This window comes from Crotalus tigris, unplaced genomic scaffold (assembly GCF_016545835.1).
Source record: "Crotalus tigris isolate CLP2741 ecotype Arizona unplaced genomic scaffold, ASM1654583v1 scf7180000019189.1338056, whole genome shotgun sequence".
NCBI lineage: Eukaryota > Metazoa > Chordata > Lepidosauria > Squamata > Viperidae > Crotalus > Crotalus tigris.
Window position 1 is genome coordinate 6,226 of NW_024097425.1, and position 26,312 is coordinate 32,537.

A 26,312-nucleotide genomic window follows, 5' to 3' on the forward strand; every position below is an offset into this window, starting at 1 on the left:
ACCACCAGTCACCTAGCAAGGTGTCAAAAACTTGATGACCCCCCCCCAAAAAGAAAAAGTGATAAAGTACAGGTAGTCCTCAACTTACAACAGTTTGCTTAGTGACTGTTTGAAGTTACAATGGCACTGAAAAAAGTGCTCCCCAAGCCACAGCCGAGCAAGACACCTAGCTCACCCGGCGGTGCTCTTCCTCCTGTCTGAGGTTTTCATTGTTGTGAGCATTTCTGTTGAGGATTGGCAGCAGGGGTGGGGTGGGGGGGTGTTTGGTTTTTATTCCCCGACGGCTGGGTGGTTGCAGCAGGTTTTGGTCACTTCACGTGATCCTGGGACACTGTGACCGTCATAAATATGAATCAGTTGCCAAGCATCTGAATGTAAATCACAAGACCCTGGAGATGCTGCAACATTCCAGCTGATCGGCGCTTCTTCTGGGCTCAGCAGAAGCACCAGGATCAGCTCCAAGCTCCAGCTGGAGCCTGGCGCTGATCCTGGTGCTTCCACTGAGCCCTGACAGCCCCAAAGAAGCGCCGATCAGCTGGAAAGCGGCATTGATCCTGGCACTTCTGCTGAGCCCTGACAGGCCTGCAACTCCAGCCATCTCTCGCTCAGGCTTGTGTGGTGCTGCCACCAGTTCAGCTCATTCCCCTCCCCCGTTACCACTTTTCTAGGATGGTCGCATACCACCTGCCACGTGCTAATGTACCACAGGTGGTACTCCTACCACTGGTTGAAAAGCTTTAAACTTATTGGCTGCCCCCTAGTGGCGATCCGTATAAATAGGAGTCAGGCGGCTGTTAGAGCAGCTTCTGTGTTGATTGAATAAACGAGCTGTTACTTTCACTCCGGTCTCTTCAATGCCTCCCCGTTCTCAGAAAAAACAAGTGCAGCTGTATTTTTTTGTCCAAGCCTAACTCCAATGAAATAATTAATTTGGGGTGGGGTGGGGAAGCTGTCACAAAAAATCATGCATTTTTGTGTGGGGGGGTCACGATACCCCAAAACTTGAGAATGGGTGTGGGGCTATACGTTAACTGAAAAAGGTGACAGAGCAGGGTGGAAGCTGGCATGAAGCAGAAATCACTGAGTCTGCATTTAGATGGGATTAAGGAAGGAGAGATACTTGTGGCATATGTTATGGCACTTTCAAACAACACATATATTACAAGGTAAACATCATGGGTTTTATGCCTGAAGGTTTATCTTGAGTCACAGATTACTGAGGGAGGGGGAATGAAGAAAGAATTGTAAATGGTGAATTAAGAAGGAAATACCTGATAACAGCTATTATCAGGTAGCAGACGTTTTATGGCAAAATTGCCACAGTTAATAAGATAGTTATCACCATTGCACTTTCATTCTTGTTTGATCTGCCTATTTGTGTTGCTTTTTCCAACGATATGATTCAGCATATCTCGTTGTGCTTCATTTGGCAACAGTAGCTCCCAAATCCCTTTTCAAAGATCCAACAGTCTTTTTCAATGACATGGAAAATTTCAGTTTCCCTCCACTCTGAAGCAGGAAACACATTAAAAAATATAGCATAAACCTACATTAGCCTATTGTCTCTCTGGACTGCAATTAAATTGTGCTCTGTAAAGGGGTTGTGGTGCATTGATAAGATGGTGGACTGGTTGGCATAGATGCTTACTGGTCCAATCACGCTTACTTGGTCCCATCCCTTCACTGGATGGTTGTGGGTGGAGGAAGAGTGTATTTCATTGTGGTGCTCAGAGCTGTGATGGTGCAGTGGTTAGAATGCAGTACTGCAGGCTAATTCTGCTGACTGCCAGCAGTTCGATTCTCACCGGCTGAAGGTTGATTCAGCTTTCCATGAGAAACCAGATTGTTGGGACCAATATGCTGAAGGTTGATTCAGCTTTCCATGAGAAACCAGATTGTTGGGAGCAATATGCTGACATTGTAAACCATCCAGAGGTAGATAAGTCTTAGTGCTATTGCTACTGCTATACTGTATGTTGCCTTGAGCTTCTGTATGAAAATTAAGATTAATAAGCAAGTGACTAAATAATTGATATGTGTCACAGAAGACTGGGGCACTTAATTCTCCTTGGACATGGTTAGGACTTGAATGGAAGATCACCAGGCAAGTTGAACAAAACAAGGGCATATTCTTTCTGTATGCTATCCAGAAGACAACACTGATGTGTTTGTGTAGTCACCTAAAGCTGAATTTGACTCAAAAGAATCTTTCTTTTTTTATTGTTACTATTGCACCTAGGGAAACCTCTGTGATTGTTAGAATAAAGAAACACAAAATCCAGCTTTTAAGATGGCTGTTTGGAGCCAAGGGAGGAAGAGTTGATCTAAAGCGCCTCAGTGACTTCTTAAATTAACATTCAAGGATGAACTCGTTTCTTGGCCTTCTTCCAAAAAGCTCAGGAAATAATACACAGATGTAAACAGATACACTTTTTTTTTTTTACCATCATAGCTCTCTTGCAAAGAGTAGGTTGAAAGCGAAAGCCAGTACAGTAATTAGCTCCAGGTCTCCCAGTCATAAGCTTTGTAGCTGATTGAGATCTCTCACTTGATGTCCCAGATCCAAACTCCTACATAGACAGCTCTGGGGCTCAGGTCAAAAAATGTTTTTCAGGCATGCAATATTGCTTCGATTCTTTGAATTCATCTTTTGCTTTACCTTCTTACCCAGGTTGCAAACTCATCTTCCCTCCTTGGGACGGTGGGATCCGCTACAGAGGCCTGACCCGTGAACAGGTGAAGACCGCCCACTTCCTTCCTTTCGACTATGAGATTGAATACGTCTGCCGTCCAGAGAGAGAAATTGTGGGGCCCAAAGTACGAAAATGCCTCCCTAACGGGACCTGGACAGACAGTGAGGTTCAAAGCCGCTGCTGTGAGTCACACCTGGAGTGTCTGAGGCTTTCCGCTGTGGTGCTCAAAGTGGGTGGCGTGGATATGTGCGGGTGTGAAACTTTCTGGTGGTTATGGAAACTGTCCTGGCTTGGGCTAAAAGCACCAGGCCTTGGGGAACAATGGGAGACAAAATAGCTTAGCTTTCAGTGCAGTCCAGAGCTTCTAGATGAGCTGCACCTGCCACATTGGACAGATTTCTATTTATTTCATTTAGCTAATTTCCTGCTCTCCAAATATCTTCTGCAACTAACTTCATCCTACTAGGCAAGGTGTTTTTTTAAAAAAAGAAAGAAAGAAAAAACAACCTTGCAGCTTTATTCTTTTTCAGTTTCACCTTATTTCATCATGAGAGCATTCATGTGGAAACAGCATAATCCATGAGGAAGTTCTTTAACACAGGGAGAATATGATGGGGAAAGCTTGACCTGTTGGATTCCTGCTTGTTGTGCAAAGACTCTTGCTCTGTGGGGTGGTTGGGGGAGGTAACTGAAAGGAAGCACTCAATAGGTCGAACAAATCCTGAGCTTAGCACTTAGGCCACAGGTCTGGCATCAGCATGCAAGACTGAAATTGTCTTCAGGTGGCAGGCAGCTATAAATGGTCATTTTAAATTTCTTAGGAAGCTCCAGAATACCCACACAAGTGTGGGGAATTTACAGTGCCAACTTACATTTGCTTGTAGCTTGTGTCCATTAAGTTTGGACTCATCAAGATGGGTGACAGTGCACAAAGGAATTTTGCAGAAGATGCTTTCAGCTTTGAAAATGTGAATAGCCTAGCATAATGCAGGATTTCCCAACCTTGGCAACTTTAAGACCCGTGGACTTCAATTCCCAGAACCCCCCAGCCACCAATTTCTGTCCACATGTCTTAAGGTTGCCATGGTTGGGAAACCCTGACAATGGAATTACTGAACAGTCAAATTCCTGTCGCAAAGATACATTAATTTTGTGTCCAGGTAGCCACAGACTTATACAGCGTGAAGAGCTAGTTTGTTCATGAAGCAGTGCCAAGCTATGTACAATAATACCCAATATTTCTGAAACGAATACTTCTTTTTCTACAGTACGTACTTGTCCCAAGATGCATCTGAACCTGGAGAATGGGCAAGTCACTGTCCGGGCAATTGAACGGGTGCCTGTTGAAGGCACATGGGTGGAGTATCGCTGCAATCCTGGCTTTTACCTAGTGGGCAGTCCCCGCAGCAATTGCACCAAGGTGGGCCGCTGGAGCTCCACCAAACCTGTTTGCGAGTGTAAGTCATAAGGCAGGAGAGCAGAGTTGGGGAATCTTAGAGACATAGGGAAGGTTGATTTGGAGCAGAAGGTTTGGGGGAAAAAGTAGTATTCAAGATTGTTAACTTCAGAAATTCTGGGAGAAAAAAAAATTGTGATAGATCAGTGGTGGCGATCTATGGCACGCGTGACAGAGGCAGCACTCAGAGCCCTCTCTGTGGGCACGTGTGCCATGCCCCGGAGATGGCAACCGTCCCTCTTCAACTAACCGCCCATTAACTCGCCGAAGTCCCACATGTCTGGATGCATCCCAGCACCCATGCGCTCGCTGGCCTGTGTGTGTAGGGGCCGATGGTGTCAGGCAGCAGCCGCCCCGGCCCCTGCCTCACCTTGCCCTGTGACAATGGCACCCCCACCCTGCCTCACCTTGCCTCGCCTCACCCCGCAGGACGAGCCTCCTGCCCACCGCCCCACCTGCCAGACCCCCTGGATCTCCCCCACCCTGCCTGGCCCCCACAGGTGTCCCTCCCCATGAGCAACATTGAGGTGATCACGCCTACCTTGGCCACACCCACCCAATCTGCCATGACCACAGCCACGCCCATCCAGTGGGCCATGCCCACCTGGCATCTGGCAATAAATAAGTGGGTTTTGGGTTGCAGTTTGGACACTCGGTCTCTAAAAGGTTCGCCATTACTGTGATAGATGGACTTAGAGCAGTGTTTTTTCCCAACCCTGCCATGTGCAGACTTCAACTCATCTTTAACACATTTCAAGGCTGCCAAGTTTGAAAAAAACACAGATTTAGTCTGAGTTTTGCAGTAGTCATATTTGGTGGGGCTTTTTTGTATGCTCTAGTTTTCTTTGCATTGGAATATTATTCCTAGAACTTCATTTTAGCTCATGGTGGTGAGTAATTTCCTGGTAAACTGAATGAGAGTACTCCAGCAGCCCAACCAGTAATAGCGCTGATGGCAAAAATCAGTCAGAATAAAATAAGTTCACAGCAGACCCTTCTCCTTTATTGAAACTGCTTCCATACTACCTTTCTCGGGGCATGAATTCAGAGTGACTTCCCTAACAGTGCATCGTGCAACAAATGAAAAATATGCAGTTCAAAATTACAGTTGAATCTATTAGCATCAAAGAAAGCATCAGCTGGGGAGAAAAAAAATAATATGTAAAATAACACAGCCAAAAAAGCAATCAATTAAAAGCCTCCTCTATCAATTAGGCCTCTCTCAAAGGTCTGAAAGAAGGAAGATAGAGTGGGAAACTTATTTTAAGCTTGTGGGCTTCATTCTGCTAACTGGACAGGAGATAGGCATACCCTTGACAAGTGGGTGGAATCAGGGAGCAGAACTGTCCCCCACATCTCATCTATACATGCCTTCAAACTCATTGATTCCTATACATTCCTGTATAGCATACATACACCTATACACACTCCTTTATATTTTCCTTTAAGCATGCTCTCTCAGGCACATACATGCAAATTCATACGCCCTCAACTCATGCCATTGTTAACAAAAAGTCTTTTGATGGGGTTCAACGGAAGGCCTTTTTCAAGGCTAATCATACTGAGGATGATAAAAGATGAAATGCATTTATCTGCCTCTCCCCATAAAATATATCAAAGTTCTTTACAATCAGGTTTAAAAAGAGTAATGAAATGTTTGTAACAGTAAAAAAAACCCACATATATTTATATTAATGTGGAAGACGGAAAGAAAAAATACATTTAAAAAAATTGCCTCAGCTACTCATATAAGGAAGGCCACGATTAGTCATCTCAATCCATCCAGGCTCAAAACCAGATTGAATCCAGCAAAGGCAACAGGATTATCAGTTATGGGTTGCAAAAATCCAGATGATCATTAAATGACAACAAAGTAGTAAAGTTTCCTGTGTCTTTTTGCCATACAGAAAATCATTGACCTACAACTATTTGCTTAATGACTGTTCAAAGTTACCAGCAGTCTTATAATAACCATTGGAGTGTCTCCGGGATCCCATGATTAAAATTTGGGTGCTTGGCAACCAGCATGTATTTATGATGATTACAGCACCCTGGGGTCGCATGATCACCATATGTGATCTTCCTAGCTCAGGGGTAGGCAACCTTGGCTTTTTTATGACTCGTGAACTTCAATTCCCAGAATTCTAGGAGTTGAAGTCCACGAGTCATAAAAGAGCCAAGGTTACCTACCCCTGTCCTAGTTGGCTTCCAAAAAGCAAATTTAATGGGGTAAGTTAGATTCACTTAATGATCATGGCAAAAAAAAAAAAGGTTGTAAAATTGGATAAGACTCACTTAACAATCACATCACTTAGTAACAGAGGTTCCCATCCCAATTGTGGTCATAAGGTGAGGAATACCTGTCCACATATTTGCAACCTAGTTCCCATTTATCCGTTGGAATTGGTACTTACTTGTCTGTTGAAATTTCAGTCGATACGTCTGCTTAGAATAAATTTTAGGGATCCTCAATGTTATTAAGCAGCTTTATTGGTGATATTACTAAGATAATGAGCTGTCTGCCAACAACAGCCACTCACAAATCATTTAATTTGGCATGTGAAAGAGTATATTCTTGTGATATATTGTACTGGCACACTCTTTGAGAAAGGGTGAATATAGTTTCCCAGATCTTTCTTGGCCCTCATCCCTTTCTCTTCCTGTTTCTGTGCAGTGTGGCGTCCTCCTGTTTCCCGGTCTGGATCAGGTGAGTTGATTTCTGTTTTGCCTGCCATCCTTGTTCCCACATGTCTACAAAGCTCACTTCATCCCTTTGTGTTCATGAATATTGGGTGTGTCTTGCATATTTCTTGAAGGTCTGCAACTCTGGCAGCCTGTTCCAGCTGACATTAATAGGTGACAAGGCTTTGTTCTCTCTGAGATCCTGATCACAATAGTTAAGCTTATTCTTTGGCAACTACACCATTCTTTAACAACCACACTACACATGTAAGAGGGGTGTGTCAGCATCACACAGAGAACATACATGTTTAAATTCTTCACTAATCCCAGAACAATCTACATCTCCAAGCAACTGTCACTTAGTTTAGAGTTTTTATGAGACCAAGTTAGTACAGTGTCAAGATATACTTGGCAAATATGGATGATAAATAGGCAGGTCAACATGGGCTTTGGAAGAAATTGGCAATAGCCGTGATTGATGTTCTTGCCACACTATCCAATTTTTTTTTTTAAAAAAAGAACCCTTCTCTATCAGATTAGCACATTTCTTCACAAAATGTACTTTTATCTTGTACTTCAATTTGTTCACCCTCATTCATGCCAAAACCAAAACTCAACAGCGTCCTTTGAATTAGTGGGTAGAAAACAGGTTGAGTTGACAATATCATTAACACCCTCAAACAACAACATCTGCCTATTGCAGGTCCTTGGGAAGGACTTGATAGATGGATTAAAAATGCCGAAACTACTCTAAAGGTCAGGCTGACTGTGCGATCAACAACAAGCTTGATTCTGAACAATTCTGGGCAGCTCACAGCAATCGAACAAAGAAGTTACAATCAAATCAATCGAATATAAAAATAAAAAATGGCATGTGCGATGAGACTAGAGGTCTCAATTTCCCTCATCAAACGTCTGGGTTAAGAGTCAAAGGTTAACCTATACCTTTGGATCATTTCCCGAGGTGGTTTCTTGTTAATGTGCATTTTCTTGGTCATTCCATTTTATTACAGGGAATAAAATGGAACATTTCAAAACCTATATGGCACAACAAGAATCCCTAACTAAACAAAGAGAATCAGATTCCCTGTGAAGTTGTTCCTTCCAGTCCCAGCCAGACAATTCAAAGAGACCAGGATTCTCCATTTTATATACGCTGCCCTTCAGGCACCTAGGAGCTTTGCAATTTCTTTTGCATTCCTACAGCAACTCTGTAAGTGACAATAAGCTGAAAAGGCATGATCTGTTTTCTTTGGGTTGTTTTTAGCATTCAGAAGAGATACAGATACTCTTTCTTGTGCTTTTAATGCATCTCCGCTCTCACTTTATGGGCTTTGTCCATTTTGCTGAAAGGGGGCATATCTGCCCAGAATTCTTGATCTCCGATTCTTTCTGCTGCAACTTTGTGGTCAGACCCTCTGCAGGGATCTTTCTGCCTGCGTATTTTGTCTCTCAGTCAAGTTGGTTGCTGGGAGGCCATTTCCTTCTCTTTTTCTCTCTTTTTTCATCCAGATCTTATTTTTTAAAGCTATGAAAAGAGAGATCCCTTTCAACCCCAGGTTGAAACTCTCCAGCTTGACTCTTTGATAGGTAATGCTTGCAGCCCCCTTCCCCCCCAGTTGCCAGATGTCTTGGGAGACTACTTGTTCTTCTGCTTAATGTGAGTCATGAGCTGGGAGGCACTGGGGCCACTGGATTATGGGGTGCTGTTTTCGCCAGTTTTGTCTCATTACCTTAGAAAAGGTTTTTCAAAGTCTTGGGCAGAACTGGGCCTTTTCAGTCTTTCCAGTAGAAGATTATCAGAAGCTGAACATGGAACCCTCTATTTTTAAAGCTTGCCTTCTCAGCTCTGCAGCTTTGGCGATATTGGTTGGGGATTATGAGAATTGAGGTTCAACATTGGTGGAGGGCATCAGGGTGGAAAATTAGTATTAGCTCTCTGTGGTGAAAGAAAAAATTGCTGGGAGCCATACAGCACTGAATATGGTTTGAATAAAAAGATGTATTTTCTAGGAAGTCAAAACTTTTGGAATCTAAGCTTGCTTTTCCCCACCTACACTCTATTGGCATCTAAAGGGGCATTGCTGTAAACTCTGAGGAAGCTGCCTTATTTCAGATCAGAAGATGCCTGTGTGTAGCTGAGGGCCATCTTTGCTAACAAGGCTGCAGTTCTCCCTCACTCTGAGCTCTCCTTGGACTGAAGATCTTTTAATGGGCAAAATGTCCAGGCTACAAGCCTTTCCTTCAGCCAGTTGTGTTTTATGCACAAATTAGGAGCTACATCTTTATTCATATTTTATAGTATCTTGCCTTGATCTTTGAGACACAGAATTTCAATTGCTGATCCTGCATATAAAGGGTTGCCTCCTGCTTCTTCTGTCATTTCTTTCATCCATCTCTCCTTAAAAGAATTTTTTTCCGTGTTTTATTTATTTAACTAGTTAATTTAGAAGTCATAAACCCTTGTCTAAAGAATACAGAATGGGGCATATCATTCAGGTTTGCATTTTGATAGTAGATTTGAGGTATTAGAGGTGCTCTGTGTAAAGGAAGCCACATACTTTATCCTCATGTTATTTTTTTTTTTTTGATTCCTCCTGCATTACTATTTTTTTTATTAAAAGTTTTACAAATTACAATATAAACCCCTCCCACCCAATCCCACCCCTTCCCCACTTCCCAGAGCTGATTACAGGGTAACAAATAAACAAACATAATCTAACTAACATTAACCAACTATACTATCAATCAAAACCATAACACACTAACTCCTTTTCAAAGCAAATATTAACAAATTAAAAACGAAAATAATAATATAATTAAAACTATTAATAATTATCTAAAATCCTCATGTTATTGACAAGCTGAGGAGAGGTAGGTTCATCTGAGACCAGCTGAATAAGTGAAGCAAAAATATAATTAGGAACTTCTCTGCTGATAGCTTAAAAAAATGAGGCAAAACGTGATCCATGCACATACCTCTAAGAGAGTCACATATTGGTAGTTAAGTAATAGTGCAGCAGGCCCCAAATTAAACAGAAAAAAATCTGCATTTATATTATTATTGTTGTTGCTCTTATTATCATCAGCCAAAATCAACCCTCCGTAAGATGAAGTCCTCTTCAGTGAAGATTATGGACCATGATCTACCACATTAATTAAGTTTGAGTTGTAGATAGATGTTTTTTAACTTCCTTATCACACCCACCCACCCAAATATATACAGAGGGGCCTACTTACATCTTATTTCTTTTTTGCAAATGCCAGGTTTAGTTTGGAAAATGGTCAGTGATGGTTGCATGTTTTTTCCTGCACTTTCTTAGATGTATGGGAAAAAAAAATCATCATTACCTATGGAAGTAAAGCAAGAGATGTCAAATATCTTTACTAAATCATGAATCTCGATGGGTATCTTTAGGACAAGTCACTCTCTCTCAACTCAACCCAACTCATGGGACTGCTGTTAAAACAATATGAAAGAACCCCCTGCCTATCTGTTATCTTGAGTTTTCTAAGGTGATAACAAATGTTCTTTCCAAAATTTTAGTATGCTTTTACATTAAGCACCCGCCTGCTAACTCTCCCTCTCTTCCTCTATCAGTTGCTAGATTGCTGAAACCTTTGGTCTGTGCATTTGTAATACTTGCTATCTAGGCATGCTGCCAAAACCATTCCCCAGAAGTGAATAATCCCAGGCTGGGCCATAAATTATAAGGCTATACATCCTGTGGAACTTACCATCGTGTTGTGGTTCTCCACTGTTCCATTCATGTTCCTTACAGCTGCCAGAAAGTGTGCAGAGAAATAGAAGCTGTATCTGAAGACTAATGGCACGAATGATTCCATGTCTGGCAGCCAGGTCAGGGATTAATCCAACTGAGAAAAAATGGCTTGAGGCCCTGCAGATCCATGGTAGCAAACATGATGCTTCTCAGGCTTCTAAGAATACTCCTGTATCATGCTTGTTCCATTTCCCAGTCATTCAGATCCAATATTCTGATGTAGACAGTATTTTTATCTAATATACTGCCATCATATTGTGATTTTCCACAGTATGTTCCTCATATCACATACTGGATTTATATTCAGGTTTGCAGGAGCCTGTGGTTGTTCCCAGTGTGGACTTTGCAAATATCTGAGCTGATTAGTATCTTGCTTGTTTTGCAGCAAGACAAAAAATAATAAAACTATAGAGCTGCCTAACCAACAATCCTGGAACCTATTGTAAGGGCATCAAGAACTGAGGAATAAGGCAATTTCTTAGCCTCAGGATGGAGGCAGTTCCAAAAAGCCAGCCCTCCCACTATGAAATTGGTCTAGTTACAGTATGATTGTGGTCCACATCAGTTCCCTCCATACTATGAGACTGGCCCATATGCAAGCCCCTGAAAGAGTTCCAGTGTCTCAAATGGCAAAATAGAAATTTGAGATAGTTGAACTAGAAGAAAATTTGACATGGACATTTAGCTAAAATGGAAGCTTGGGGATTATGTTGTAAACCGCCCAGAGTCATTGGATATGAGATGGGTGGCAAATAAATTTCATAAATAAATACATTTGGGGCTCACATATGTGGAAAGTATCAGATTAGGCTGGGCTGTGTGAATGCTGCCTTGGCTAGACAGGCAGATAAAAAAGTTGACCTCATTATTTGCAGGGCAGCTTGTTTAAAAGCATTAGACTTTGAAGTCATTCAATGAGGTAATTTCCCCTTGGGATTTTAAAGGACACAGTGGACCACAAGTGCTTTTCACAGAGGCATAACTTCATACTGCTGTGGGGTTTGTTTGGTTTTTTTGGTGTTCTACAAGCGGAGGATCAGATGGCTTCCTCCTTTACCCCAGCATGCGTGAGCAGTTGGCATAGGAGCCAGACTTGGGTTTTCTTTAAAGGCAGGTGTCTCTTGCAGATTGCAGCAGTTGTCCAACCCTGATTAGGCTTGGAGCTAAGCAGGACGGATCTGATAGTACTTGAATAAAAAAATCACCTAGTAATTCCAGTTCTTCCATATGATTGCCAAGAACATGCCAGGAATATGTGCACATCCACTTGAAGAAACTTAATTTTAAATAGGAATTAGGGTTGTCACATTGCAACCCAAGCATGAGACACATTAAATCATCTAACTGCTATTGGAGATAAGGCAGCCATAATTCCTCCCTGTTCCTCTGGGGCTTAGTGCCCCTTTTTCCCCATAAGACCTCACATTAATTGCCTAACAGAGGCAGAGTGGACCTTAAGATAGGGAAGAAATAGATAGGAAAATACCCCCTGCCTCATCTGTCATGCCATTGGTAGCTATGGGACTAGGGTTCAGATTAGAAGGTGACAGCCTAAACATAGGAAAAGCATATTCCCTAGGACAGCTATTTCATTACTGGAAAGAGAAATGCCAGGCAAATTTTAGAATAGATTTCAACATCCTTATACTCTTATCACATCTGGGGGCACCAGGTTTCAAGAACCGACTCTAGACTAGGCTTCTGTTGCCAAGCCCAAATCTACCAGTGGCAGTAGGATACGGTTGCCTAGCAACTGTCACATTCTTCATTCACCAGCTCTGCCCCTCAGAGTAGCTACTGCTGAAGGCCAGCTGTTTCAATAGAGGAATGGGGAAACAGCTGGCAAATGTCTTTTGATAAGTCTTCTATTGATGCAGTCCAGAATATGCATCAGACTTCTTGTATTCTTAATACTGTTGCACATACACTTCTCTTCTATTATCATTTGAGGCAATACCTTTCACAAGATATAGCCAAGAAAAATGGAATCTCCAAATATTCTATCTATAGCCTTAACACCTTGCTCTGTGAGCTGAAACAGGCTGCTTGATGTGTGTTTGTGTGTGTGTGCTCTGTATAAAGGGACACATTTATCTCCTGGCCATTTTGGAAAGCGGTCCTCCAGGAGATGATGTGAATTATAATTTGACCTATCAAAATCCTGACAGCCCAAATTCCAAATCCTTTTTCCTTTTTCCTCACAAGACTTCACATTAATTGCCTAACAGAGGCAGAATGGACTTTAAGATAGGGAAGAAACTATGATGAGAATCTAAGGAGTTACAACAGGGAAACTGGACACAGGATGGAACAGGGGCTCCATTACCAGGTGGCAAACCTTTGCTTTTCCACTTGTTTTTCCTCTTCCACATAATCCTTTCTTACAAAGCCTCTGTTTCCCTACAGGGGTGAACACTAAATAGGGGGTGCAGGGAGCCCCCCCTTTTTTATTTCTGTTCCTTTTCCAGACACCTCCGCATGTGTCTCTTTGCCATGGAAATGTCAGCAACCAGCAGGGAGAGGAATTGGTGATATACACTACCTCCTCCCCATTTCTCAGAGCTGGGGAAAGAGCCAAGGACTTCTACAATGCAACCCCCCCCCTCCAAAAAAACAGCACAAGTACCACTATTCTAATCAATTTAGCCCCCCTTTCAGAAAACCCAGGAATCCTGTCTCCCAGAGTCTCCATGCTAGGCCCGACATCCAACTTTGCTGCCCTGATAATTGTGTTGCAGAATGGAGACACTACAACTGGGTTTACTTCCTTTGGTGCTATTTATCTGTGAGTAAGATAACCTAAAAGAATATTGTCCCTTCTTCTGGCCACCTAGATTAGGACTGCGTGATCTGGGCTACAAATATCCAGGCACCCAATAGGTGGCAGCAAAGATATAGGAAAAGTTGTAACTCAACTATTATCTATTGGTGGTTTGGACTTACCAAGCTCAGAATTGGTACCTCTGTAACGCTAGACCGGCTCCCTCTGCATGTCAGAGTTGCTGCTTTATTGATGGCTATGATTTGCTGATCTGTCTGAATTGCTGGTTGTTGTTCACCATTTCCACAGCATCCTTGCCTCAATTTTATTTCCATCACTCAATGCTTCCCTGCTTCCCTTCTGGTGTGTTTTGATAAATCCCACTGCTTTTTTCCCCCTCCCTCCATGCCTGTTTTGCATCCTTGCCTCCAGCCTTTCTTTGTCAGCCTTTTTGTGCTTTGTGTGTGTCTTTGTAAAGCCTCTTCACTTTTCTTTACCGCCTCCTTTCCCCACCTCTTTGACTCCCATCCTGCATTGTGTTTCTTTATATCTGCTTTTCTATCTGGCTCTTGCTTGTTAACTGCATCTGTCATTTTCCTCTTTCTGTGTTCCTGACTTTAACTGCACTTCTGTTTGTTCTCCTCTGTCCTCATTAGTCCACCTTCTACCTCAGCTGTTTTGTTTCTCCATCCTTCCCTACATCTAATTTCAACTATCTTTTTCTTGGAGCCTCACTACACTTTTCTCATCTTCCCTCTGTTTTCTCTGCTCTTTCTCTTCTGCTCTTATCTCCACATAATTTCTTCATTCTTTAACTGCCCCCTTTTCCAGAGTCCATCTTCCAACATGCCAGCAAATATGAGTAATACAGAAGCATGTTGCTAGTCACAGTGCAGGGCCTGGTATTTTACTCTGAGTTTTCTGGTTTCTTCGCCTTTTTAAAAAATACATGTTTCTTTTCTTTAATCACCCTTCCAACATCTTTATCACTTCCCTCCCTGCATAGCTTTTCTTTATCCAAGCTTCTATCTATCATTCTATCTTCAGATCTCCAACTTGTATCAGACATTCCTTTGGACTTCCATCAGTTTCTGGTCTTCCATCATCCTAACCTAGCCCCCCCATCTCAGCCCATATTTTTTCCAATGAACTCCAAATCCCCAACCTCTCTTGCTCTGTCTTTCATCTCTTTACCTCCTAATCCCTATTCTTGTCCTTCTATTATTCTTTCTCCACATATCTCCAAAACATTCCAGACTCTTCCTTCATCATTTCATCTTGCCTCCTGTTGGTCCTCCCCCCCCCCCTTTTCTGATTAGGACTTAAACCTGTCCGCTGAATTTCCATTTCTCACACCACTCTGAATCATTACCTAATTAGGTTGCCTCCACATGATCCCGACTCCTTTCCTCAGCTCCCAATAATAAAGTTCAGCCAAACTTAGCCTGCTGGGTAACCCCAGCTATTATAGTAGTTCTTGGAGGGATTTTGCTGGATAAATTTTGGCCAATCTGCCTAATCCATTCCTTTGGCATCTTCCTGTTCTCCATCTGTGTCTGTCTGTCTGTCTCTCTCTCTCTCTCTCTCTCTCTCTGTGTGTGTATATATATATGTGTGTGTTTACTAATCTCAACTCTGTTCCTCGTGGCTCTGGTCTGTCTCACTTGAATCCTTTATGTTAGACCTCTTTCATAGCGTTCCTAGCTCCGTTCATCCTTTGCCTTCTCCATCATCTCTGCCTTTTCTCTGCCTTTCTCATCCATTTGCTCTTCATGCTTCTCCCATCGCCCTAACCGTCTCCTAACCGTCTGCTCTTTTCTTAGCGCCTTTTTTTTTTTTTTGCCTTCCTCCACCAACCCTGCATTTCGTTCCCTCTTCGACCTTCCCCACCATCGCCGCGTTTCCTTTGCCGCCTCGCTCCCTCGCCCGCCCGCCGCCCCTGCGACGAGGCGGTGCGGGGGGCTTATTGCAATTCCCCCCGCGCCCTTGGACGGCGGCGTTCCGCGCCGGCTCCGCGCTGACATCAGCCCCCGCCCCCTCCTCCCCCTCCTCCCCCTCCTCTCCCCCCTCCTCCTCTTGGCTGGCTCGATCGCCAACACGCCCGCCCGCCCGTTCGCTTACTGCAGCACCGACGCCGGGCAGCGCCATGGAGGAGCCGGCTCCGGCGCCCTCGCCGCCGCCACCGCCGCGCAGTGCAGCCACCACCGCGCGCCCTCCCCGCCGTCGCCCCTGACCTCCGGCCGGCACCATGGCCTTACCCGGCCCGCGGCCCGGCGGGGGCCCCCAGGTGGCCTTGCTGGTACTCACGGGCTGGCTCTTGCTCTCTCCTCCGCTGGGCGCAGGCAAGAAGAGGCTGCACATCGGGGCGCTTTTCCCCATGACCGGCGGCTGGCCGGGGGGCCAAGCCTGCCTGCCTTCCGCCCAGATGGCCCTCGAGGACGTCAACAGCCGAAGGGACATCCTGCCCGACTACGAGCTGCGTCTCGACCACCGCGACAGCGAGGTGAGCGGAGCCCCACGCCTCACCTGTCCCAGCGCCCAGGTGGGGACAGGTGGGCTTCCTCAGGGGGAGGGAAGGGAGAGGGCCCTCGGTTGCGGCAGGGAAGCCTCCCCCCCCCGTTACACTGGAAGGAGGTGGGAGAAATGAAATTGAGAGAGGGGGACGTTAGTTGTGCCTTATAACCAAGGTAGTTCTGTGTGTGCAGTGGGATGCTTAAGCATACTGGGAAAATCTTGGAACAAGTCCTCCTCACCTCCAGATCATGCAGGGACCCATCTGTAAATGGAGACCAAAGCGGCTTGGCTTGGAAAGATATTTTAAAAGATGTCGGTCTACGCAACTAGGGTATTCTTAGGGGGAGAGGTTCATAGAAGGATGGAAAGAGAAAGCAGCCTTCAAAGTAGAGATGTGGAAATCCTGGAACTGATCTTGATGGGGGAGCAAGGGTGTGTGTGAAAGTTCAACTCGTAGGACATAGGACGGGAAGGATCCACAAGAAGGCTAAAAGATGAGGGAGAGGACAATAGCAGGACTAAGTTGGCATTCAAGGGTTTCAAGCTATGTGAGAGGGAGAAACGGTGAGCATAATCCCACAGAAGTCCTTCTTTTGCCATCCAACTTTTAACAGAACCTTTGGGCCAGAGCCTCATTTGGTATGATCCTATGCAATTTCTCACTTCTTTGCAAGAGCTGGTGGAAGTTGGTCAAGCTTGGGCAACTCCAAAGAACTCCAAGACGAAATGAGTTATGGGGCACTTGGGGTACTGCCACAGACAATGATTAGAGTATCTGGTGAAAAGAATTACCTGGAAGACCAGGGGTGGCAGAGAGCTCTCATAGGGTGCTATGGTCCAACATAGCAAGAAAGTAAACAGATGGAAGAAAGGTGGGACTGGAGCAGTGACATTGGTGCAACCATTGGAAGCAAAGTTTGAAGAGCATTTTCAGAAATGGAGCTTGTGGAAGGGATTGGTGCTGGAGGCGCAAGAGAAAGAGTCATTTGGAGATTCCAAACATGAGAATGACTCAGTTAACAATTTGCTAGGGTTCCCACGTAAAGACATGTGCCGGAGGAAGATGCATGTTTTTAATGTGAGAAGGAAGAAGAGGAGAAGCAGCAACAGCAAGAGCAAAGAATTAACCCTCTAAAAGGAATGAAAGTTGAGAAGTACATTTTAGGGAGCTGGCTTAAGAGTGGTTTGTACTTGGATAAGGGACCACCAGAAAATTCTTGGCTTTAGGCTAGACCCGAAAAAGATCCCAGCAGGGGCAGCAGAAAATCTTTCCGTGCAACTGCCAAGACAACTGTGTGAATGCAGGGATGCACTTTCCAGGATTCAAGTTCAGCTTGAAGAAAACTATATCAATGAAGGAAGAATTTTTGTAGCTCATGGTTGAAATGAGGGAGTCCTCTCTGGGCTTGGTTGTTTTCTTGTAGACTTTCATTACCCAAACTAGGTAACATCATCAGTGCTACTCTAATTGGCTAACTTGAGTAGCACAGATGATATTACCTAATTTGGATAATGAAACATCTACAAGAAAACAACCAAGCCCAGAGAGGACCAAGGATCCCTCAGAAAACTGTGTCCTTAATGGGGCTTATAGGACTGGAGGCCTTGTTGTCAGCATAGCAGTTTCTTGAAGATAATACAGTACATTCTACAACAGTTGGTAGTTTGGTTATTGGGTTTTTTTTAGGTATAGATCTTAAATGGGAGGTCACTATGCCAATAGTCATGAAAGGTTGATTGAGGTAGCATCACAGACGTTACGAGACTCTCTTCACTAGAGTACCAGCCATGTGGATAAACCGAGAAAAGACCTATAATCTGATTCAAGGTTACAGGTAGTCCTTGACATATGACCCCCCGAACTGGGACCAGAATTTGTGTTTGTTAAGTGATTCACACCCAATTTTACAATTGTTTTGTCCTGGGTATTACGCAATCAGCGAATCAGGCTTCCCCCATTGACTTTGTTTATCGGAAGCCGGCTGAGAAGGTTGCAAATGATGATCACATGAACCCCCGGGACATTGCAATCACTGTGAATACATGAGAGTTGCCAAGTGCCTAAATTTTGATCACGTGACAGTGGGGATTCTGTGACCGTCGCATGTGTGAGGACCAGTAAGTCACCTTTTTTCAGAACAGTCCTAATTTCGAATGGTCATTAACTGAACGGTTATAAGTTGAGGACCCCCTGTTTTCTACAGCAGTGTTTCTCAGCTTTGACAATTTGAATGTATGGACTTCAACTTCTGGCTGGGAAATTCTGTGAGTTGATGTCCACAAATCTTAATGTTGTCAAGATTGTGAAACACTGCTCTAGGGTTATAGATGTGGGTGGATTTTGGTGCAGGTTCTGTGAGGAGGAACATAGAGAGGAGCATTCATCTCCTTTTGAGCCAATGTTGATGTGAAATTCCGCATCCTCAGAGCACCAGTTCCTGCCCAAACCAAAATATTCCAAAGTCAGTTGCAAATAGGGTTGAATAGCAAATGCTCCCTAAACCAGATCTTGCTCTTGAAGTATAAACATCCTTGTCAATCACCCTCTCTGCTTCTCAACATTTCATTTTTTAAATTCATGTGCCTCCCTCAAGAAAGACTGTACAGAAAAAGATTGTGCAGAGAATCAGCATGGTACTTCCAGGGACCTAGCTTTGGTCATGCCCAATTGTTTTATGTGCTTTCATTGCACACTCACATGCTGTGTTCTTCATCCATTTAGGTCTGCATGCACCATTTCTGACTGATAACAATCTTGAGTCGTTCCATTTGCAGTCATTGCTCTCTAATATGTGTTGGACAACTCCCCTTGTTTGTTAAGTTCTTATTCAATCCTTTGTCCTTTTGCTTTTACCTCTATATGTTTTTTTTAAATATTTTCCCTCATAATCAGCTGTATTAGATGAGTTCTTGTGCACTGAACAGCACAATGTGCCACAAATAATGAATGGAAGAGAAACCGGGGTGCTGTTGTAAAATATTATTTCCTGTGTGGTTTAAGCCTTTTGGAATGTGGGTTCCTTGGTGCTCTCTGAGCTTGGCTGTTTTCTTGCAGACTTTCATTACCAAACTAGGTAAGTGCACTGATGATGTTACCCAGTTTGGTAATGAAAAGTCTGTAAGCAAGCAACCAAACTCAGAGAACACCAAAGATCCACAGTTCAACCCTGGGCTACAAATATTCTCTTCTGTAGTTGCCTTCTGGAATGTCCTTCAGGCTAGATAACAACTGGGAAGAAGCCACGTCTTTTACCCCTAACTGGAGTAGACTCCTGGTTTTCATCCTCAGCACTGTAAAGCCCATTACGGTATGAGTGCTCATGCCACATATTGCCATAATTGGACCGTGTTTTTCTTCCTAAGATTGGAAATGAACCAAACCATTTCTGCTCTTTCTTGTGGCTTTCCTGAGATATTTTCACTGCCATTGGGTCTACGTGTACCTACGGAGTGGTGGTCTCACCCTGAGCCTGTTAATGTGGTCCTGATGGGCGTATGTGGGCAAGATTTCCCAAAACGCCCATCTTAACTTCCTCATTTGCTTCAACTCCTTGCCTTAAAGATTCTTGAACTGACTTTGGCAACTTGAGGCAGGCCACATTCCTACAAACTTTCCCACACATGATGCTCAAGTTGAAATCCCTGTAGCTTTTGCCCAGCTACCCAAGGGCTGTGCACATTAGCCCTTTCCCCCTCCGTCTCATCCTAGGGCAAAAAGCAACGTGGCCCAGTTGCCACCATCCTGCCCCATTCCCTTGCATGGAATTTCTGTAAATTTTATTATTATTATTATTCTCTGCTTCCCTTATCAGTCTCTGCTCACATCCATTCCTCTACCCGTCAGTCTGTCTGGTCGTCTGTCCCTTCTCCCACACACACCTCCCTTCCCTGCCCTGTCTGTTCCTGTTTCTCTCTCCCTGTCTTCTGCTCTCCTGTGGTTCCCAGTCAACCGCGCCCCCCCATAGCGTTCCCTTTGTTCCATCCCTATTGAAGCCCGCTCCCTGGTGCTGACAGGTTGCCGTGGCAGCGCCTGCCTGAGGTTTCCATGGAAACTGATCCTCTTTTTTGGGGCGGCGATGCCCTGAATAATTCATCATCCCCTTGTGGAGGCTCATAGCCAGGAACAGGACAGGGCACATGGATGTGGGGGGGGGGGTGTAGAAAAAAAAACAGCAGGAGGGTCTTGGGTGGCACATTTGTTCAAAGATAGACAGAGCGAGGCAGGGGTTAGACAGAAGGTGCAGAGTTAGGGAATAGTTATAGGTGGGCATCGGTTGCATGCTCAAGCCCGTTGGAGGTGTGAGGAACCTTTGGATGGCTAGGATGAGAGTAATATTTTTGAGGGTGAAGGTTTGTTCTCCGAGCTTGTGGTTCGTTTCTGAACATTTTGTTACCAGGCTAGGTAACATCTTCAACGCCGCTGACGACATTACCTAGCCTGGTGACAAAACATTCAGAAACCAGCCACAAGCTCGGAGAACGAACCTTCATCCTCATCCTACACCCAAGCTACAGATATTTGCCAGTGATATTTTTGCATGGCCAGAGAGCACAGTGGATAAAAGGATAGCGCAGGATGGCTTTGTTTTGTGGTAGAGTTGGATTTTTTTTTCATTTACTGTTTTGGTTAGGTTAAGCCTCCAGTTGGGTGTTTTCCACCTACACCAGGAGTCTTGAAACGTGGCCCTTTTATGAGTGGTGGACTTCAACTCCTAGAATTCCTCAGCCAGCAGGCCTGGCTGAGGAATTCTGGGAGTTGAAGTCCACCAGTCATAAAAAGGCCACGTTTCAAGACCCCTGATCTACACATTTTAGGAAACTGCCACCATTTTTAGCAGCTGCGATCTTAGGTGGCTGTGGGGAATCGCAGAAAAGAGTCTCAGGTTGCCTATATTCTGCCTTAATGGGAGGTGAAGTTTCATTAGCCAACTTGGCTCCAACTCCCAACCTCTTAATTGGAGAGTCCTCAGATGACTGGACGTTGAGAAAATGGCCTGGCACTTTACAATGCCTTGGTAAGGCCACGCTTGGAATACTGCATCCAGTTTTGGTCACCACGATGTAAAAAAGATCTTGAGACTCTAGAAAGAGTACAGAGAAGAGCAATAAAGATGATTAGGGGACTGGAGGCTAAAATATATAAGGAAAGGTTGCTGGAATTGGGTATGTCTAGTTTAATGAAGAGAAGGATGAGGGGGGACATGATAGCAGTGTTCCAATATCTCAGGGGCTGCCACAAAGAAGAGGGAATCAAGCTATTTTCCAATGGCAGGACAAGAAGCAACAGATGGAAACTAATTAAGGAGAGAAACAACTAGATGACCTCCAAGGTCCCTTCCAATATCATTATTATTATTATTATTATTATTATTATTATTATTATTAAAATGGCAGTGCAAGGCGTTTATGAGGCTGTTGCCCAGAAAGTGGCATGGGCCTGCTGATAGAGTCACCAGCATCATATTCAATACAAGGGAGATTTTACTCCTATCTATAGTCACGATCAGCCTGAGAGGCTTAGCTATGCTGTGCCTTATTATGCCTTATTAATGGAAATGTAGGGGAAAAAATGTGGATCGGGTGAACACATTTAGTGTGCTTCTCCATGGGGAAAATTCATCCATGGTATCTATAATAGGTTGGCTTTTTGTTTCTGCATGTTGACATATAAATGGACTGAAATTGTTTCTGACCAGTAATGTGTCCATGGAAAAGTCATTTCCTTCCTCATGTAACCCCAGTGAATTCCAAAGAAGGTGGGGCCAAGCCAGTTGTTCTGCTCCCTCCCATTCAAACCCAATTCAAACTCCAGGATTGGCATCTTTTAAAACCTGTCAACAAAAATCCAATGAATTGTCGATTCCTTCACCATTGTGAAGCCTCTCTAACCTAAAGTTGTTTCTAGATGAAATGGAGGACACATGAATCTAATAAATAAATAAAATAACGGTGTTTTCCTCATCCTGGGCATCTTGCAAACATGCGAACTTGAATTCCCAGAATTCTCAGCAGTGGACATACTGGCTAGAAATTCTGAGAGCTGAAGTCCATGTTTCTAGGAGACACCTAGGTTGGTGAAGACTGTCCTAACTGAGTACCTTCATTGTTCAGAAGCTAGGGGAGGAAGAGGTATAGTGTGTCTGTGGTAAGCTGGCTCTTTGGAGAAGCCATTTCTTTCCTTGTGCAACCTCAGTGCAATCCAAAACCTCTGGTCTGTCGGTAGTGGCATCATTTCTAGGTCTTGGCAGAGCAGTTGGCAAGAATATGTCAAAATGTGTTGTTTTTTTATGGAGCAAGAATTACAGGAGGGCAGTGGCCCATCTTGAGAGGAAGGTTCATTGGCAAGGCAAACACTCTTATGTTTTTCTCTACCTACTTAACAAATTACATTCTCACTTTACTACAAAAGCCTTTTCCATTCCATTTTACCCAAATGTACATGGTCATTTAACTCTTTCTATTATTAATTTTGTCCAAGCATTACTCTTCCATGTTTCTTCTAGTCCTAGTTTGCAACTTGTTCATGTTTGGGCTCCATTAAAAGTATTTTATGTACAGCTTCTTGCCTAGCATTTGAAATGAAAATAAACGATTAGGAACAGTTCCTTGAGTTTGACCAGAATTCTGAATGAGGCGCATGCGGGACCATGCACAGGTTGAGATTCTTGGTGAGGAGGTATATCTCTGTCTCTATCTGTTCCTCACCACCTACAGTGTGAACCTGGTGTGGCCACTAAATTTCTGTATGAGCTCCTCTACAATGACCCCATCAAGATCATCCTTTTGCCGGGCTGCAGCAGTGTTTCCACCTTGGTGGCCGAGGCTGCACGCATGTGGAATCTCATTGTGGTAAGCGTCTCTCATATTGATATATATGGTGATGTTATGGGGGAAGCCAACCTTAATTTTGACCCTGCAAGTTGACATTTTCAACTTGAAACCCATGAAGAAAATGCTTCAAAGTGAAAAGATTCAAAGAACTATACTTTTCTTTTAACACCACCTTTCCCCAAGTATCTATGATACCATAGATCCTATCTTTCTCCATTATCATGAATGGAAGAAGGTAAAATACGCTGCAAGACTCCATAACCTTGACTGAAGCATCTCTAGATACTTAGAACAGATGACTTCAGTGTTAACCAGACAGATCGGTGTGCTTGTATGAAGGGGCAGAAAGAGACTCTTCATCTCAAAGTTAGCTAAGGAATGACGGTTGTCTCAGTCTTCCTGTCTTTAACCATATTTCCATCTTCTTCTTTTTCAGTTGTCCTATGGCTCCAGCTCACCAGCTCTTTCCAACCGCCAGCGTTTCCCCACCTTTTTCCGCACGCACCCATCCGCCACGCTGCACAATCCCACCCGTGTGCAGCTCTTCAAGAAATGGAGCTGGACGAAGATTGCCACAATACAGCAGACCACAGAGGTGTTTACATCGGTATGGAGCCCAAACCTGAGCATAGACCCCCAGCTTAATCTCTTAGCCATTCTGTAATTTGCAGCAGGTTCCAGAACAACTCACTTTTAAATCTTACCCTGACTATAATCCCTGGTTCCCATCCTAACTACAACAGGTTTACAAGTCTAATAAATCATCCTTGCAGTTTGTATGTACAAACTGCATTGTTTCTTCCAGAGATTCAATATTGGGCTGATTTCCAAAGAAACCAAAGACAATTCATTGATTAATTACTGCAGTTATATCCCATCTTTTCTTATCAGTTCTCAAGATAATATACACGGGGTCTTTCATTTTATTGCTATAGCAACAGTCCTGTGAGAGAGGTTAGTTTAAGAGAGAAGCCAGGCTCCATGATTTAGTGAGAATATCTGCTCAGTCCAAGACTAGTAATCACTACACTGCCTGTGTTCATAAATCTCTTCTAAAACTACTACATTCTAACTACTTTCCAGAATTTCAGATAATCAGTTCATCACCTGCTACCTGATTCTTTTAATCACAGATGCAGAGTTTTAAAACTAGGGCATTCTTTGTGCAGAATATTTGTTCTGGCAATGGATGGTTCCTTTCTCCTTTATCGAACCTGCTCTGTGCCCTAGTACTAATCCGTAGTAAGGAAAGCTGGTCTACTTCTGATAACCATTATGGCCTTGAACTACCTCTTTACTTCCCCAACCCCTTTGGTGAATGATGATTCCAACGGAGAAAATTAAAAAAAATAGGCTAGAGACACAATTGCAGTGTAGACAGAGTCTTTGTTGCATGCTTGACATTATGCCAATCCTTGTTGGCCAGGGGATACGCACAGTGATATTTCACATTTACTGTATGCAATGATCTTTAAAATATCTTGGCAGCAGCCTTTGCTTCATAAAAGTGCTGATTCTGTAACAATTGCCAGTCACCCAAAAAAAATATTGGCAAATCACTGTTTCAGGGCATGCGTTTATTACCGTCTAATTATGTAGTTGCTTTTAAGTTCCTCTTTTGAGCAATAGAAACTCTCCAGCATATAAACCAAATAAATAAATAAACAAAACTGACACAATCTTCAGCATTTTCAGCATCTCCACACACATTATTTCACAAAGGGCAAAACAAATAAACAAAACTCCTAGCTCTTGTGGTTCCAAAATAAGATTTTAAAATAGGCAGGCAGTACTTGGTGAGATCTGAAAAAGAATGGATCTTAAAGTGGACAAAGAACAAGGACAAGGAAGGATACAGAATGATAAGGATATAAAAAGGTACAAAATAGATGGTGCCTGGCTCAACATTTGCAACTGGGACAGAGATCGAGGTGTCCTAGTAGACCACCATTTAAGTATGAGCCAGCAATGTGCTGCAGCTGCCAAAAAAGCCAATGCAGTCCTGGGCTGCATCAACAGAGGGATCATGAGAAGCGATCGTGCTGCTTTATACTGCACTAGTGAGGCCACATTTGGAATACTGCATCCACTTCTGGTCACCACAATACAAAAAAGTTGCTGAAACACTAGAAGATGCGCAGAGAAGAGCAATAAAAACAATTAGAAGATTAAAGGCTAAATTGTATGATGAACAGTTGAGGGACCTACTGGTAGGTATGTCTAGCCTATCAAAGAGAAGGATTAAGGGGGATGTGGTAGCTGTCTTCCAGTAGTTGAGAAGCTGTCATAGAGAAGAGGGGATTGACTTATTCTCTTATTCATCTCCTGGGTTTTGGCCATGTTCTTTTTCATATTTTGCAATATCTCAGCTGATCTTTCCTCTTGTTGCTGTTTGCCACTTGAATTCATACTAAAACATTTTGAATCCTTGCAAATCTCAAACTTCAGCAGGGTACCGAATATCCATGTGTATCTTTCTCCTAGCACAACGACCCCTGTCCCTGAACTGAATGCACACAATTAAGATTAAAGCCTTTCTCCTCGATTGTCTCTGAAGGAAAACCCAGTTGAAGTTTAATGCCCTCTCTCTACTTGACGGCATCTCTGTAACTACGACTGTACATAATCTTAATCTACTTTTGGATTATTAGCAGTATTGGCAACTATCTCTTTATCTTACACACAAATGGAGAATTTAAACTTCTGGGTATATCTCAGGATTGAATGTCCTTAGAAACCCAAAGAAAGTTTTCCTTCAAAATGTCAGGACTAAGATATACTGAAAATGTGTAGGGTAGAAATGATTAAAAATGGGTTTGATCCAGTGTGTGATCTGTGGACCAAAAGGAACACCGATTGAGGATTTTGCACACAGATAGTCCCCTCTGTCTCAGAAAATCTGCTCTGGATATTTGGGACTCTCCATAACTATGGGGGTAGCCTGTAGTTGGAAGAGGAAATGACAAAAACAATCCCCTTCCTAGTCTGCTGGCATTCTGGGCAAAGCTTCATTCAGGATGGTCCTACTCATGTAGAAGGTGAAACCAGCTCCATATTTATTAAGTAGACTATATAGTATAATGTAATATAGAGAGCCAGTTTGGTGAAGTGGTTGAGGCATCAGGCTAGAAACCAGGTGACTGTGAGTTCTAGTCCTGCCTGAGACCAGGTGACCTTGGGCCAGTCACTCCCTCTCAGCCATAGGAAGAAGAAAGGAAGGGCAAACCACTTCTGGGGGGGGGGGGAATTGCCAATTTCTTTTTTGCAAGGTCTAGTCCAGTGGTTCTCAACCTGTGGGTTGGGACCCCATTTGGGGTCGAATGACCATTTCACGGGGTTGCCAAACAACGCAGTCCGCCATTTTTTCCCCCCTTTTCCTTAGCTGTGCTACTCCCTTTTATTCTATTGGCTTTTGCCAAAAGTCCCATTCTGCAAACGGTGCTGCACCAGTTGAGTAGTCCTCGACTTACGACCGGTTGAGTAGTCCTTGACTTACGACCGGTTGGGGGTCGCGGCATTAAAAAGGTTGAGAACCACTGGTCTAGTCCATGCAGTTGCTAGGAATTAAAAGCTGCCATGAAGGTGCCCATGTA

General features: G+C 43.6%; 1 protein-coding gene across 3 annotated transcripts in view; it reads left to right on the forward strand.

The window, feature by feature from the left end:
• Positions 1 to 2,654: 2,654 nt before the first annotated feature.
• Positions 2,655 to 26,312, forward strand: part of GABBR1 (gamma-aminobutyric acid type B receptor subunit 1) — a 56,636-nt gene continuing 32,978 nt past the window's right edge. The window contains exons 1-6 of one of the 3 annotated variants that reach the window (XM_039360955.1): positions 2,655 to 2,875; positions 3,962 to 4,150; positions 6,824 to 6,856; positions 15,717 to 15,877; positions 22,603 to 22,737; positions 23,156 to 23,326. In XM_039360955.1, the coding sequence (XP_039216889.1) occupies positions 3,979 to 4,150; positions 6,824 to 6,856; positions 15,717 to 15,877; positions 22,603 to 22,737; positions 23,156 to 23,326 (672 nt within the window). In that variant the 5' untranslated portion in view covers positions 2,655 to 2,875; positions 3,962 to 3,978. The remainder of the gene's footprint in view (positions 2,876 to 3,961; positions 4,151 to 6,823; positions 6,857 to 15,716; positions 15,878 to 22,602; positions 22,738 to 23,155; positions 23,327 to 26,312) is intronic. The other 2 variants (XM_039360957.1, XM_039360956.1) reach the window with 2 other exon arrangements.